The sequence below is a fragment of the Squalius cephalus genome (assembly GCF_949319135.1).
Source record: "Squalius cephalus genome assembly, chromosome: 17".
Lineage (NCBI taxonomy): Eukaryota > Metazoa > Chordata > Actinopteri > Cypriniformes > Leuciscidae > Squalius > Squalius cephalus.
In genome coordinates this window covers 33,284,654-33,302,830 of record NC_137138.1, presented here as the reverse complement: position 1 = coordinate 33,302,830, position 18,177 = coordinate 33,284,654, and the positions used below count along the sequence as shown (strand labels likewise).

The following is an 18,177-nucleotide window of genomic DNA, read 5'->3' as shown; positions in this document are numbered from 1 at the left end:
GGGGTCAAATCCAATTTGCCTTTATCTTTTGACATATAAAAGGTCATGCTGCTAGTTTCAGATCTTAAAACATCCTCTTCATTGTAAACAAAGTATTTATTTAATCAAGCTCCAAAAACAGCTTGTTTTGTTATTGCGGGATCTGACGTCACATGGGCAAACACATTTACCTATGCCCACCTCCAGAGCAAGACATTGACCAATCGTTATAAATCATCACACCATAGGCTCCACCCACTGGCGTTCAGTCGCTTCACGGCTGACATTTGCCTACACTGGATGTGAGTGTCGCGTCAAAAGCAAATAGGAACCATTATAATGCCTGTTGCTGATACACTGATACAGTATACAGATGTGTGTTCAGATTATAATGACTGACACTGATACACTGATACAGTATACAGATGTGTGTTCAGATTATAATGACTGACTCTGTCTACACTGATACAGTATACAGATGTGTGTTCAGATTATAATGACTGACGCTGATACACTGATACAGTATAGAGATGTGTGTTCAGATTATAATGACTGACGCTGATACACTGATACAGTATACAGATGTGTGTTCAGATTATAATGACTGACGCTGATACACTGATACAGTAAACAGATGTGTGTTCAGATTATAATGACTGACGCTGTCTACACTGATACAGTATACAGATGTGTGTTCAGATTATAATGACTGACTCTGATACACTGATACTGTATACAGATGTGTGTTCAGATTATAATGACTGACGCTGTCTACACTGATACAGTATACAGATGTGTGTTCAGATTATAATGACTGACTCTGATACACTGATACTGTATACAGATGTGTGTTCAGATTATAATGACTGACGCTGTCTACACTGATACAGTATACAGATGTGTGTTCAGATTATAATGACTGACGCTGATACACTTATACAGTATACAGATGTGTGTTCAGATTATAATGACTGACGCTGATACACTGATACAGTATACAGATGTGTGTTCAGATTATAATGACTGACGCTGATACACTGATACAGTATACAGATGTGTGTTCAGATTATAATGACTGACGCTGATACACTGATACAGTATACAGATGTGTGTTCAGATTATAATGACTGACGCTGATACACTGATACAGTATACAGATGTGTGTTCAGATTATAATGACTGACGCTGATACACTGATACAGTATACAGATGTGTGTTCAGATTATAATGACTGACGCTGATACACTTATACAGTATACAGATGTGTGTTCAGATTATAATGACTGACGCTGATACACTGATACTGTATACAGATGTGTGTTCAGATTATAATGACTGACGCTGATACACTGATACAGTATACAGATGTGTGTTCAGATTATAATGACTGACGCTGATACACTGATACAGTATACAGATGTGTGTTCAGATTATAATGACTGACGCTGATACACTGATACAGTATACAGATGTGTGTTCAGATTATAATGACTGACTCTGATACACTGATACTGTATACAGATGTGTGTTCAGATTATAATGATTGACGCTGATACACTGATACAGTATACAGATGTGTGTTCAGATTATAATGACTGACTGTCTACACTGATACAGTATACAGATGTGTGTTCAGATTATAATGACTGAAGCTGATACACTGATACAGTATACAGATGTGTGTTCAGATTATAATGACTGACGCTGATACACTGATACAGTATACAGATGTGTGTTCAGATTATAATGACTGACGCTGATACACTTATACAGTATACAGATGTGTGTTCAGATTATAATGACTGACTCTGATACACTGATACAGTATACAGATGTGTGTTCAGATTATAATGACTGACTCTGATACACTGATACAGTATACAGATGTGTGTTCAGATTATAATGACTGACACTGATACACTGATACAGTATACAGATGTGTGTTCAGATTATAATGACTGACGCTGATACACTGATACAGTATACAGATGTGTGTTCAGATTATAATGACTGACGCTGATACACTGATACAGTATACAGATGTGTGTTCAGATTATAATGACTGACGCTGATACACTGATACAGTATACAGATGTGTGTTCAGATTATAATGACTGACACTGATACACTGATACAGTATACAGATGTGTGTTCAGATTATAATGACTGACGCTGATACACTGATACAGTATACAGATGTGTGTTCAGATTATAATGACTGACGCTGATACACTGATACAGTATACAGATGTGTGTTCAGATTATAATGACTGACGCTGATACACTGATACAGTATACAGATGTGTGTTCAGATTATAATGACTGACGCTGATACACTGATACAGTAAACAGATGTGTGTTCAGATTATAATGACTGACGCTGATACACTGATACAGTATACAGATGTGTGTTCAGATTATGATGATTGACGCTGATACACTGATACAGTATACAGATGTGTGTTCAGATTATAATGACTGACACTGATACACTGATACAGTATACAGATGTGTGTTCAGATTATAATGACTGACGCTGATACACTGATACAGTATACAGATGTGTGTTCAGATTATAATGACTGACGCTGATACACTGATACAGTATACAGATGTGTGTTCAGATTATAATGACTGACGCTGATACACTGATACAGTATACAGATGTGTGATCAGATTATAATGACTGACGCTGATACACTGATACAGTATACAGATGTGTGTTCAGATTATAATGACTGACGCTGATACACTGATACAGTATACAGATGTGTGTTCAGATTATAATGACTGACGCTGATACACTGATACAGTATACAGATGTGTGTTCAGATTAGAGGTGGGCATAGATTAATTTTTTTAATCTAGATTAATCTAGATTAATTTTGAAATTAATCTAGATTAATCTAGATTAAAATGGCTCATTTGAATTCTGCCGAAGGCATTCAGAGTATGTGTGCTACCCAAATAATGACTATAAAAGTAAGTCTTTGAGAACGGGTTTCTCAAGCCAGGTGGCGCATTAGACCAGGGGCTCATCTCCTGTTTCCAAAATGCATCACAAACTGCTTGAGAAAGCTGTTCTACTCATAGACTGTAAAAGGTTACTACTGTACTGTTACCATACGTAGGCAACATTAGGTAGGCCTATGTTATTATCAACTACTATAGGCTATCAATTAGGGATGGGCGATATGGCCTAAAATCCATATTGTGATATACATTGCAGCCTCTTGCGATAACGATAATAAAACCATTTCAGAACCAGTTACACAGACCCTGCTAAACAACTGCTAAATGTTTTTTTTTTTTGAAAGGGTGTATGTAGTTTTGAGAACATATATTGTGCAAAACTGTAAGTATACAACATAATTTTGCAGATAAATAAAATTTAAGTACACTAGCTGCAGAGACTTAAGTAGGTCTAATGTTTATTATGGCTTGGAGCTTATGAAACCCCAAATTTAAAATTAGAATATTGTCTAACTGATGTCTTTTCAGTTAAAAAGAAACACAACAACGATTCTTAAAATCGGGCGCTTTTAATAAAAAGAGATTATGTGCTACACCACTCACTAAGATATATTGGGAATAATACGCGCGCGCTGGTATTCAGTGATATGTTTCGTTTTGAATTTGAGGTGGTAGAACGGATTAGTCGTGTGTTTACTTACCGAACTGTTACACCACACAGTCTATGTCGGACGGCTTAAATACAAACCAAGTCCAAATAATGGATGTTGCACGGATCTTTTACACCAGCTTTCACTTTCAGCCGTGTTTACTTAAGATGACGACGAATATGATGCGTTGCAGCCGGGTGTTCCTCGCGGCCGCGGGTAGATTGCGTCATCATAGCTTGTGTAGCTTGAGCCAGCTCCCAACCCAACTTGGAGAATAGATTAACGGCGATATTTTTTTTATCGCGCGATAAGAGTCTCGCGTTAACGCAGCGCGTTAACGCCGATAACGGCCCACCACTAGTTCAGATTATAATGACTGACGCTGATACACTGATACAGTATACAGATGTGTGTTCAGATTATAATGACTGACGCTGATACACTGATACAGTATACAGATGTGTGTTCAGATTATAATGACTGACTCTGATACACTGATACAGTATACAGATGTGTGTTCAGATTATAATGACTGACACTGATACACTGATACAGTATACAGATGTGTGTTCAGATTATAATGACTGACTCTGATACACTGATACAGTATACAGATGTGTGTTCAGATTATAATGACTGACACTGATACACTGATACAGTATACAGATGTGTGATCAGATTATAATGACTGACGCTGATACACTGATACAGTATACAGATGTGTGTTCAGATTATAATGACTGACTCTGATACACTGATACAGTATACAGATGTGTGTTCAGATTATAATGACTGACGCTGATACACTGATACAGTATACAGATGTGTGTTCAGATTATAATGACTGACGCTGATACACTGATACAGTATACAGATGTGTGTTCAGATTATAATGACTGACGCTGATACACTGATACAGTATACAGATGTGTGTTCAGATTATAATGACTGACGCTGATACACTGATACAGTATACAGATGTGTGTTCAGATTATAATGACTGAAGCTGATACACTGATACAGTATACAGATGTGTGTTCAGATTATAATGACTGACGCTGATACACTTATACAGTATACAGATGTGTGTTCAGATTATAATGACTGACTCTGATACACTGATACAGTATACAGATGTGTGTTCAGATTATAATGACTGACGCTGATACACTGATACAGTATACAGATGTGTGTTCAGATTATAATGACTGACGCTGATACACTGATACAGTATACAGATGTGTGTTCAGATTATAATGACTGACGCTGATACACTTATACAGTATACAGATGTGTGTTCAGATTATAATGACTGACTCTGATACACTGATACAGTAAACAGATGTGTGTTCAGATTATAATGACTGACTCTGATACACTGATACAGTAAACAGATGTGTGTTCAGATTATAATGACTGACTCTGATACACTGATACAGTAAACAGATGTGTGTTCAGATTATAATGACTGACGCTGATACACTGATACAGTAAACAGATGTGTGTTCAGATTATAATGACTGACTCTGATACACTGATACAGTATACAGATGTGTGTTCAGATTATAATGACTGATGCTGTCTACACTGATACAGTATACAGATGTGTGTTCAGATTATAATGACTGACTCTGATACACTGATACAGTATACAGATGTGTGTTCAGATTATAATGACTGACGCTGTCTACACTGATACAGTATACAGATGTGTGTTCAGATTATAATGACTGACGCTGATACACTGATACAGTATACAGATGTGTGTTCAGATTATAATGACTGACGCTGTCTACACTGATACAGTATACAGATGTGTGTTCAGATTATAATGACTGACGCTGATACACTGATACAGTATACAGATGTGTGTTCAGATTATAATGACTGACACTGATACACTGATACAGTATACAGATGTGTGTTCAGATTATAATGACTGACTCTGATACACTGATACAGAATACAGATGTGTGTTCAGATTATAATGACTGACTCTGATACACTGATACAGTATACAGATGTGTGTTCAGATTATAATGACTGACTCTGATACACTGATACTGTATACAGATGTGTGTTCAGATTATAATGACTGACGCTGATACACTGATACAGTATACAGATGTGTGTTCAGATTATAATGACTGACACTGATACACTGATACAGTATACAGATGTGTGTTCAGATTATAATGACTGACACTGATACACTGATACAGTATACAGATGTGTGTTCAGATTATAATGACTGACACTGATACACTGATACAGTATACAGATGTGTGTTCAGATTATAATGACTGACTCTGATACACTGATACAGTATACAGATGTGTGTTCAGATTATAATGACTGACTCTGATACACTGATACAGTATACAGATGTGTGTTCAGATTATAATGACTGACTCTGATACACTGATACAGTATACAGATGTGTGTTCAGATTATAATGACTGACACTGATACACTGATACAGTATACAGATGTGTGTTCAGATTATAATGACTGACGCTGATACACTGATACAGTATACAGATGTGTGTTCAGATTATAATGACTGATGCTGATACACTGATACAGTATACAAATGTGTGTTCAGATTATAATGACTGACGCTGATACACTGATACAGTATACAGATGTGTGTTCAGATTATAATGACTGACGCTGATACACTGATACAGTATACAGATGTGTGTTCAGATTATAATGACTGACGCTGATACACTGATACAGTATACAGATGTGTGTTCAGATTATAATGACTGACGCTGATACACTGATACAGTATACAGATGTGTGTTCAGATTATAATGACTGACGCTGATACACTGATACAGTATACAGATGTGCGTTCAGATTATAATGACTGACGCTGATACACTGATACAGTATACAGATGTGCGTTCAGATTATAATGACTGATGCTGATACACTGATACAGTATACAGATGTGCGTTCAGATTATAATGACTGACGCTGATACACTGATACAGTAAACAGATGTGTGTTCAGATTATAATGACTGACGCTGATACACTGATACAGTATACAGATGTGTGTTCAGATTATAATGACTGACTCTGATACACTGATACTGTATACAGATGTGTGTTCAGATTATAATGACTGACTCTGATACACTGATACAGTATACAGATGTGTGTTCAGATTATAATGACTGACGCTGATACACTGATACAGTATACAGATGTGTGTTCAGATTATAATGACTGACTCTGATACACTGATACAGTATACAGATGTGTGTTCAGATTATAATGACTGACGCTGATACACTGATACAGTATACAGATGTGTGTTCAGATTATAATGACTGACGCTGATACACTGATACAGTATACAGATGTGTGTTCAGATTATAATGACTGACTCTGATACACTGATACTGTATACAGATGTGTGTTCAGATTATAATGACTGACTCTGATACACTGATACAGTATACAGATGTGTGTTCAGATTATAATGACTGACGCTGTCTACACTGATACAGTATACAGATGTGTGTTCAGATTATAATGACTGACGCTGATACACTGATACAGTATACAGATGTGTGTTCAGATTATAATGACTGACGCTGATACACTGATACAGTATACAGATGTGTGATCAGATTATGACTGACGCTGATACACTGATACAGTATACAGATGTGTGATCAGATTATAATGACTGACGCTGATACACTGATACAGTATACAGATGTGTGTTCAGATTATAATGACTGACGCTGATACACTGATACAGTATACAGATGTGTGTTCAGATTATAATGACTGACGCTGATACACTGATACAGTATACAGATGTGTGATCAGATTATGACTGACGCTGATACACTGATACAGTATACAGATGTGTGTTCAGATTATAATGACTGACGCTGTCTACACTGATACAGTATACAGATGTGTGTTCAGATTATAATGACTGACGCTGATACACTGATACAGTATACAGATGTGTGTTCAGATTATAATGACTGACGCTGATACACTGATACAGTATACAGATGTGTGTTCAGATTATAATGGCTGACGCTGATACACTGATACAGTATACAGATGTGTGTTCAGATTATAATGACTGACGCTGATACACTGATACAGTATACAGATGTGTGTTCAGATTATAATGACTGATGCTGATACACTGATACAGTATACAGATGTGTGATCAGATTATAATGACTGACGCTGATACACTGATACAGTATACAGATGTGTGTTCAGATTATAATGACTGACGCTGATACACTGATACAGTATACAGATGTGTGTTCAGATTATAATGACTGACGCTGATACACTGATACAGTAAACAGATGTGTGTTCAGATTATAATGACTGACGCTGATACACTGATACAGTATACAGATGTGTGTTCAGATTATAATGACTGACGCTGATACACTGATACAGTATACAGATGTGTGTTCAGATTATAATGACTGACGCTGATACACTGATACAGTATACAGATGTGTGTTCAGATTATAATGACTGACGCTGATACACTGATACAGTATACAGATGTGTGTTCAGATTATAATGACTGACGCTGATACACTGATACAGTATACAGATGTGTGTTCATATTATAATGACTGACGCTGATACACTGATACAGTATACAGATGTGTGTTCAGATTATAATGACTGACTCTGATACACTGATACAGTATACAGATGTGTGTTCAGATTATAATGACTGACTCTGATACACTGATACAGTATACAGATGTGTGTTCAGATTATAATGACTGACACTGATACACTGATACAGTATACAGATGTGTGTTCAGATTATGACTGAAGCTGTCTACACTGATACAGTATACAGATGTGTGTTCAGATTATAATGACTGACGCTGATACACTGATACAGTATACAGATGTGTGTTCAGATTATAATGACTGACACTGATACACTGATACAGTATACAGATGTGTGTTCAGATTATAATGACTGGCGCTGATACACTGATACAGTATACAGATGTGTGTTCAGATTATAATGACTGACACTGATACACTGATACAGTATACAGATGTGTGTTCAGATTATAATGACTGGCGCTGATACAGTATACAGATGTGTGTTCAGATTCTGACAGACTCCAAACGCTTGAGAGTTTGCAAAGAAACTTTTGTTGAAAGATAAAGCAGCGACTGTATTGAATCTGACAGCAGCTTCATCACAAACCGCAAGTGAATGATTTCATAATGCTTTGCTTTGTCTGTAAATTATGTTTTTTTATATGGATAATGATTTGATGTTTCCTATGCAGTGACGTTAGTCAAACATTTACTGACTGACAAGCATTAAAGGGGTCAAGACTTGTTTTTTTTTTAAATTATTTTAATGATGTTTGAGATTTACTTATAATGTTAATAAGGTTTTTAGCACAATATATATACTAATATATATAGCCTATAAAATATATATATGCGGAAAAATTATTATTTTTAACCCTCATTCTAAACCTCTGTTTTTAAGGCGCAACTCCTTTAAAGGACCACTTTGGGCAACTTTTGAAATCGTTTAGATATTTTTTTTGACATATTTCATGTTAAAACATGACACATCAAAAGGGCGCTTTCCCTTTTTTCAGTAGCTAACATGCTTCAGTTTACTCAGCCATGATTTAAGAGGCATGTGGTATTACTGTAGGTGGACGGGACATTCTCATTTAAGAGAGCTTTTGATTATTCTGCATTCTTCTGAAATGTGGTCAGAACATTGTTATAAAATATGCATATAAGATAAATATGCATCATAGCCACTGGCATACAGTAACACATTGTACAGTAATTTGCAACATATATCGAAATAAAATCAATATCACGATATGGCTTTGTGCGATTATCAAATTGCTCAGCCTGCAGTTCAAATAAGTAAATATATGTGCTATGTGTAGTTCATGATACCGTGTTTCAGGGGTTGATTTACTGTGAATCAAGCCATTCTGAGATTCTGTGAGCTGAACAAGTGTAAATGAATAACATTTTGTTTAATATATTTAATAATTATCACAATAAAATCATAATAATTAAGTCAAGTATGAACACACAGGTTTTTCAATTTTATTTTGCAAATTCCCCAGCTCATAAAGGATTTCACACTTAAAAGTCTTAGAGTAAAACTTTTTTCTTTTTCTTTTTTCTATGCCATATGCACTTCCAAACAAAATCATCCCAATCCTTCTAGGATGATTAATTCTTTCCAAATCTATTCAAGTCATCTGGTGAAACTTCCTGTATTTTTTTCGTATAGCAGAATATATTGCAGAAAAACAAAACATTGCAATCTCCATTTTTCTTTCTGTATCATGCAGCCTTACAGTGAATGCAATAAAAATAGCTTTTCAAACATCAGCCATTTGTTCTGCTTTAAAATGATATCCATAAACAGTAAATAATCCATAAACAGAAGGACTTAAGTACATTAAATCTGAAGCAGAATCATTAAAACAGAATTATTCTCCTCCCTAGTTTTGACATGATATGTATGCAGTATGTGGTTATTTTGCATCTCCACCATATATTCCTGGAGAAAATTAGATATGAAATGCTTTCTCAGGTCACGAGTAAAGTTACAAAAGCAGTGATGTGATGACACAAAGACATGCTGCATTTTCCATGACTGAGGGTGAGGTGAGGATATTTAGGCAGTCCATGCCCTCAATCCCTCAATCCTGATGAGTGGGAGGATGGGATACTGTACGTCCTGATTTCCCTCATCCAGTTTCAGTCATCTGGACATTATCAAGCCGGGCAGTGTGCGGGTGGTCTCATCCCACTCTTTGAACATCACTTACTCTGCATACTTAGATCATCATCCTATTGTAGATTCTGTAAAATAATACTGTAGTTAAGTAGTAAAAAGTACACTGTAAAAAATTATATAATCAATAAGTTATGACAATATTTTTAATCTCTTCAAGATTCAAGTCAGTTTAATGTAATTTGAGTTGAAATGACTTAAACAGTACTTACAAAATGTAAGGCAGCAATTTGTTTCCCCCACAGTTTTTATAGTTTGTCTGATCCTGCCCTTGTGAAAAAGAAGTGTGTATAATTGTATTGAATGCGCGCTTGTAGTGTACTTTAAATCTTAAAAGTATATTTTTTTAAAAAAAGCTGTAGTTGCAGATAATATATTAATAAAATAAAAGACCATTTAGGAGTACTTAAAGAGAGTACACTTTCATGACTGTTTATTGATACAAATATATACAGTTCTCATCTCAAATTAAGTATATTTTAAATAATTTATTCATTATTGATAATCTTTGTTTGTGCTTTAAAAAAAGTATCCTTATTTTGATTTGTTGATTAACATACTAAAGCACATGTGAAGTACTTTATTATAATTTGAACTGAAGTGACGGTTGATATTATATGTACTAAATTGTAACTTTCTTCATTACAACCAGGGTTATTATAGTTTTGCATTTTTTATTAGTTTTTATTTTTATTTCGTTTTGAATTTTTTTTTTTCAAATTCAGTTTAGTTTCAATTAGTTTTTAAAGTGGGTTTGCTAGTTTAGTTTAGTTTTTATTTTTTGAAAATGCTTAGTTTTAGTTTAGTTTTTATTAGTTTTAGTGTTAGTTTTAGTCTTTTTTAGACATAATATTGAAGTATAGAAGTATGAAGTATATTATTTTACCATAAATGCTTGTCAGTACATTTGGCAGTGCACTTTAATCATATTTCAAAGACAACAGAAGCAATTATGAAATTACAAATCATGATGCACGGTTAATACACGTCTCCAGGCGCTTCCATATGTACATTGCATGAGATTATTTCGTCCATTAGATCGAAAAAAATCAAATCAGAAATCAGGACAGAAGTGGTTAAAAGTGGACAAAAGAGACGCATTAAAACACCAGGTGTCAACGGGAATGTGTCTCCCTCGTCTACTTGTGATCCGATCCACCAAAACGCATCTTAATGCCAGCTGTAAACAGGGCCAGAGAGTCTCTAATCTACTGTGACTGTGTTCTTCAGGAGCAGACCCGCATGCTGGAGATGGGCATCACCGGACCTGAGGGACATGTTCTCAGCCGCCCGGAAGAGGTCAGTGACCACAAATAACAGTTGTATACTGGTGTATCTGGTGGCTTGTTGGTGGTATATAATTTCATAACATCACTGCAATCCCCATAAAATATTTGTTTCCCAATTCTTAATGTAAAACTCACTATAAGACAAGGAACTTGTAGTGATTTCATGTTGACATAAAATCGGCCCGCCTCACAGATCTAATCTGTCTGGCATCAGTCTATCAGTGATCTTTTGCAGACGTGATCCTTGATCTAATTTTTAAAAACTAGATTTATAAGTTATTTTAGTTATGCATAGAAATAAATCAACACAGTGTATTCTGTGAGGAACTATGCGAGATACATAGAGATGCAGCTAAATCTGTTTTGCAATGTCCTTCATTATGTGTATGTGTATGTGTGTGTGTGTGTAGCTAGAGGCTGAGGCAGTGTTTCGAGCCGTCACGATTGCCAGTCAAACCAACTGTCCACTCTATGTGACCCGCGTGATGAGCAAGAGTGCTGCTGATATCATCTCACAGGCCAGGAAAAAAGGTACACAATATGACCATTAACAAATAAAAAAAAATCTTGAATGAGTGATTCTCTAATGAATGTCTTGTAATGGGCCAATTTCAAACAATATCAACACATCAATTTAAAAAAAAGAAAAGAATGTACAGAATATTTTTGTTCTTTGTAATATTTACCATATTTCACATATTCATAATGTCTGATAAAATAAGAAATCCCAGCAGTGTGAGCTTGTCATCAGCGTAACGTTTGAGCTTTCACAGATGTCGCCTGCAAGTTTACACATCTCATCCAGTTAAATAAACCTTTGCCGAGCTACAGTCATCTTTGACGTATATATTCATGACCGTAATGACCTTCAGTTGGATACAAATGTGTCTCTGTGTGTCATATGTGTAAATAGCAGTTTTATTATTATAAATGTTTTATTTTTAATTTATCGTTTCATTATATATTAGCTGTCTATACATTATTTCCACTATTTTAAATGCCTGGTTTGTTGTAAAAGTTCCACAATCCGTCATCATAATAATCCTCACTGTTTAGTTAAATCACTCAGATAAAATGCTCTCTTACGTAAATCAGTTCAATATAAATAAATAGTCATGATTACAGTTTCAGGGAAGCGAGAAGTACTCGGGAGTACAGAAGCCAGCCGATATCATTTTAGAGAACATTTAGGTCCCACTTTATATTAAGTGGCTTTAAGTACTATGTATTTACATTGAAAATTAAGTTCAATGTACTTATTGTGTTGATGTTGTATTGTAAAACACTTGTGCTGGTATTGAGGTGTGACACGAGTTAGGGTTAGGGACAGGTTTGGTGGTCTGGTTATGTTTAAGGGTGAGTTAAGGTGTAAGGGAAGGTCAACAGTGTAATTATACATGTAATTACAGAAATTAATTACATCTGTGATTACATGAATGTATTTTCAAAATATAAGTACAATGTAAAAACATGTATGTACACAATAAGTCCATTGTATCAAATTATTCATTTCAATGTAAGTACATTAGTGTAGATTCTGTAAAATAACTGGAAGAAATAATTTAGCCAAAAATGAACATTCTGTAATTATTTACTAATTTAAAATTAAATTACAAATTATGTAAATTATCCCCCGGGGGGGGGGGGGGGGTATGCTATTTCACGCTATGGCTGGTCAGCGCTTGTCATATATCACAACTATTCAGTGTTTTTAACCACTTAATGTTTATTTTAGGTTTCAGACATTTAAATATGTATCATTTATAGCAAAACAATACATTTATAAAATACACAATGGTGTCTATGGAAGCAGCAATAACAAGCCTTTCAAATATATTTGTCGACGTGCTTTATTCATATCAGATACACAGTGTAAGTAACTATAAAGTTTACTCTATTCTTCTGCCAGTTCACCGGCCACTTACTTGTATTTCGGGAGAATCTGATGAATTCACGTACTGTAATAAATCCAACAGACAGGAATCTCTGAACTGCGGCCCAAACAAACATGGCGGCGCCCATCTCCCGTTCCAGATCAAGATCATTTATAAAGGTTTTTAAACTACAAAACAAACTCACTTACACGTGTTTGAGAAGATAGTTGATGACATGGTAAGCAAGTTTGTTAATATTTAGAAATAAAAGCGCTACATCTGTCATACAGCGCTATTTTGGCTGTGGTGAATCACGTGCCAAGCATGACGCGTCACCATGGAAACATGGGGGGGGGGGTCACGATGCCAGCTCAACATCGTGATGTCTGTCAGCCATCGTGATGAGCGATCGTCTCTCGGCCCAACCCTAGCCTGAACTAACCATTGAGTAAAGCAGTGGTTCCCAAACTTTTCCCTAAACTTTCCTACAGGATTTAGTTGAAACATTGTAATTAATACAGTACTACAACTTCTCAATTTCACTATTTGTTTTGAGGTTCACAACACACTGCGGTCTCTCTTCATTACTCACCGTTATACTGGTGGATCAGAAGGCGAGATATGTCCTGGCTGGTCATCCACACATCCAGTGTAGACAGCATCACTCATTATAATGGTTCTACTTGCTTTTGTCCCGTCACGTCACACCGCTCTCGTAATTTCGCAGTGGGGTTTTCGATCACCCTGCAGAGGTTTCTTTTGCATAACAATCTGCTGACTGTACACTATCCCTTAGCTTTGCTGCACCACCTGGAATAAAGAGTGTAGTTCATTTCTATGGCAGCAGTTTTAGGTCACTGAAATGGTAGAGAGCGTTCCCAAAAGTGTTGTAAAATGATCTTTGTTGCACTATTCATCACTGTTCAAGTGTTAAATTGGGTAGTTAATCACTGTCTTCAAAACGGATGCAAACCTATGACATAGACTGTACCCCCTTTATTCTTCCTGACTGTCCTGAATGGAGACTAAAGGTTTTGTCAGTGGAGATTTATAAGGCAGTTTTATCCTCTGGATGCTTTTAAAGAGATTTGCAATGGTCTTAGATGCATTTTATTAGTGGTGTTGGCTATGAACTCTGTTAAAATTGCTCATTTATATGTTTAGGGATTTGAAGAAAGCCCTACTCACTCCAATGATTAAACTTAGGCAAATAACTCATCCCACACTATTTGTGCTCAGATCATCTGGCTTATTGAAGAGAGGTGTGCTTTTACTTCTCTAAACATCTGTACGTATGTTTTTTGACTGGCGGCCAAACAGAACCTTTGCATTGAAGGAGGGACCCAAGCCATATCTAGGGACCAGAATGTCATAGAGACGTGGAGTTGGTCACTTTTGGGGCAGTAAGCAACCACTTAGCAACGTCCTAATAACCACCAAGCTGCAAAAACATGGATGGAAAGCTGCGTCCAGTAAGCCTCAGCTCTTCTAGTGAGCTCTTGTTGATCACTACAGCAGTGTTTTCCAGATGTCTCTGCAATAATAGACATTTAAGCCTGGGTAGCTGTTGTTTAATGGGTTGCTTATGTGTTTATTTTCCGGTTTAAACTTTACTGCTGAGCAGATGCTTTCAGTTGACAAGACACTGTATTGTCGCCATTAGGAATCCTTGTTGGTCAACTTTGGAAACGAGCTAGATAATGAGACAAAAGCTGTTTATTTCTAGGTAACGTGGTGTTTGGGGAGCCAATCACGGCCAGTTTGGGAACTGATGGGACTCATTACTGGAGCAAGAACTGGGCTAAGGCTGCTTCGTTTGTGACATCCCCACCCCTCAGTCCAGACCCAACCACTCCAGACTACCTGAACACCCTGTTGTCCAGGTAAGCACAAGTATATCCTAAATACATGTTAAGATATTTTGGGATATAGATCTGTCAGTTCATTCTTAACTGGTGGGTCTGTTAATCTAAACCAATGGTGTCCAGTCCTGCTCCTGGAGGGTCACTGTTCTGCAGAGTTCAGCTTCAATTAAACACACCTGAACCAGATAATCAAGCTCTTACGAGGCATACTAGAAACTTCCAGGCTGGTTTGTCGAGGCAAGTTGGAGCTAAACTCTGCAGGGCAGTTTTTGGACACCCCTGATTTAAATGATTGACTAAAATTCATTGATTGTAAGTATGAAAGTCGATATGTTTGAAGTTTATTGTCAAATAATTTAATGTGATGGACTTGGCCATCCATCCAAGGTGTTTCCCTGCCTATGGCCAGAGATGCTGGGATAGGCACGAATTTGTAGATTAAAATTTATGAGTCATTGAATAATGCACTCACTATTTGTTCAAAACTGCAGATAATAGGAACAGTAATCCTCTAGCTCATGTGATACCACATTAGTTTTTCTTTTTATCTAGTAGCACAAACCTCAACAAACTGCTGGTCAAACTATATGGGTCATACCATTTTCATATATATAGTGCCATCTGAAATTTTCATTTTTATCAAGCTTGTTTATTTAAGTTCAGTAATTTCACTTAAATGGCAATTAATAGGTAATTTTCATTGCCATTTAAGTGAAATTACTGAACTTTAATATACGAGCTTCATAAAAATGATCATTCTAGAAGAAAATTTCAGATGGCACTTACTGTACGTTCACACCGCCGCCGGCGAGAGCGGCAAAATTCGCTCTCGCCGCCCTGCCACCGACGCCGTAGAAAGATTCGGGGACGCTCTGACGCTCTGACGTAGATTAGAATGCGTGATTTTATAAAAAACTTCATTTAAAGGGGCCGCAAAAACCGTTGCTGCAATTGGTCAAAATCATTATTATTTTGAGCAAATGAATTGCATTCCTGCTTAAAAAACAAGCGTTTTTAGTTCAAAGAAGTTCTAGCGCGAAAATGTTGCCTATAAATAGTGTTGCGCAGCTTTTTCTAATCAACTAACAACACTATGGATGACAAGTCGTACAATAACGGGAAACCCGCAACAGAAATGATTAATTTTTCCTCCATTTTGCTTAGGAACTAATGTGGTGGGAACCAAAGTTTACAGAATTGTGTTCTCTCGTATCCTCTCAGGCGGAGGACTTCTACATTCCGACTGGTTGCCGCTGGTTGCCGCCGAACCGCGTCATAGCTTATTACCATAAAGTTGACTTGATTTCAACTCTTCTCGCCGCTCTCGCCGTCCAAGACGCGCCGCGCCGCCCTCGCCGGAGCTCGCCGCCGGCTCTCATTGAAAATGAATGGCTTCCGGCCACTTTGACGCTCTCGCCGCCGGCGGTGTGAACGCACAGTTAGAGGCTTTTGCATCTGAACTCTTCATATACACTATATATATATATATATATATATATATATATATATATATATATATATATATATATGTATATATGTATATATGTGTATAGGCTCAATTTCATATGTACTTGACACTACTAATTACTAAATCTGAATTTGGTGATGCTCACACTGATTTTTACTTTAACTTGCTTTGAAGCCATTGCAAATTCATTTGACTTCCCTTGTAATAAAGAAAAAAAGTAAGTAGACTTACATACATTTAAAAAGGGTACTTATGGAAATAATATACTTAGAATTTAGTTAAGTAAGATGAGAATGTAATGTTTTCGGACACTCAATTGCATTTTATTTACAATTAGATTAAAATGTATTATAGTTTAAATTTATATTAAATGCAATTAGTTAAGAATACTTAAGAATACTATTTTCGACCCACTTAAGTAGGACTTAAGAACATCTATATGTAATTTCATAATTACTTCTATAGTCTTTGAAATATGGTTAAAGTTACTGCTGAATGCACTGATTTATGGCAAACTAAAATATATCTACATTTAAATTATATTAACTTTAAATTTAATATCAAATAACACACTACAGTTGTGCTTTAGCATGCAAGTCAACTCATCAAAATAAGTGTACTTTAAAGCATGACAAAAGATTAATAAAACGATGATTTAAAATGTAATTTAATGTAAAACATTTCATTTGACATTACAAAGCAAACTTTTTAAAGTGCACTTAAGTGTTTTAAGAAACAGTATACTGTATACGCTCTTCAAGGGCACTTAAGTGGCCTAATATTATTTTTTATCTTATTAAAAAGTAAAATTTGAAGTACACTACAAGTGCGCGTTCAGTACAATTAAGTGCACTTATTTCTCACAGTGGTTGATATGAATTAAACATGTTGTTTTTGGCTGTTACATACACAGTATAGTCTAGTCACTGAAGTATTGTGATGTGTCTGTCTCTGTTAGTGGTGATCTGTCTGTGACGGGTAGTGCTCACTGCACATTTACTGTGGCTCAGAAGGCCATAGGGAAGGATGACTTCACTCAGATTCCTGAAGGAGTGAATGGAGTAGAGGAGAGGATGTCAGTCATCTGGGACAAGGCTGTGGTGAGGATCACAGTGGATACAGTAGATTCAGTTGAAAATGATATCTGGATGTGCAGCATTCAAAGCCATTGTTAAATTCTGATATCTGTGACTGCACATCAGTTTATTTTAACAAAAGGTGTTAAGATCCTCAGATCCAGAAAATATAACCTTCATCTTT

At 36.1% G+C, this 18,177-nt stretch overlaps 1 protein-coding gene across 1 annotated transcript in view; it reads left to right on the top strand.

Annotated features, from left to right (window-relative positions):
* dpysl3 (dihydropyrimidinase like 3) overlaps window positions 1-18,177 on the top strand; it is a 49,515-nt gene that overhangs the window by 18,831 nt on the left and 12,507 nt on the right. Inside the window, exons 7-10 of the mRNA XM_079847093.1 lie at window positions 11,652-11,720; window positions 12,121-12,241; window positions 15,311-15,467; window positions 17,876-18,017. Coding sequence (XP_079703219.1) covers window positions 11,652-11,720; window positions 12,121-12,241; window positions 15,311-15,467; window positions 17,876-18,017 — 489 coding nt within the window. The remainder of the gene's footprint in view (window positions 1-11,651; window positions 11,721-12,120; window positions 12,242-15,310; window positions 15,468-17,875; window positions 18,018-18,177) is intronic.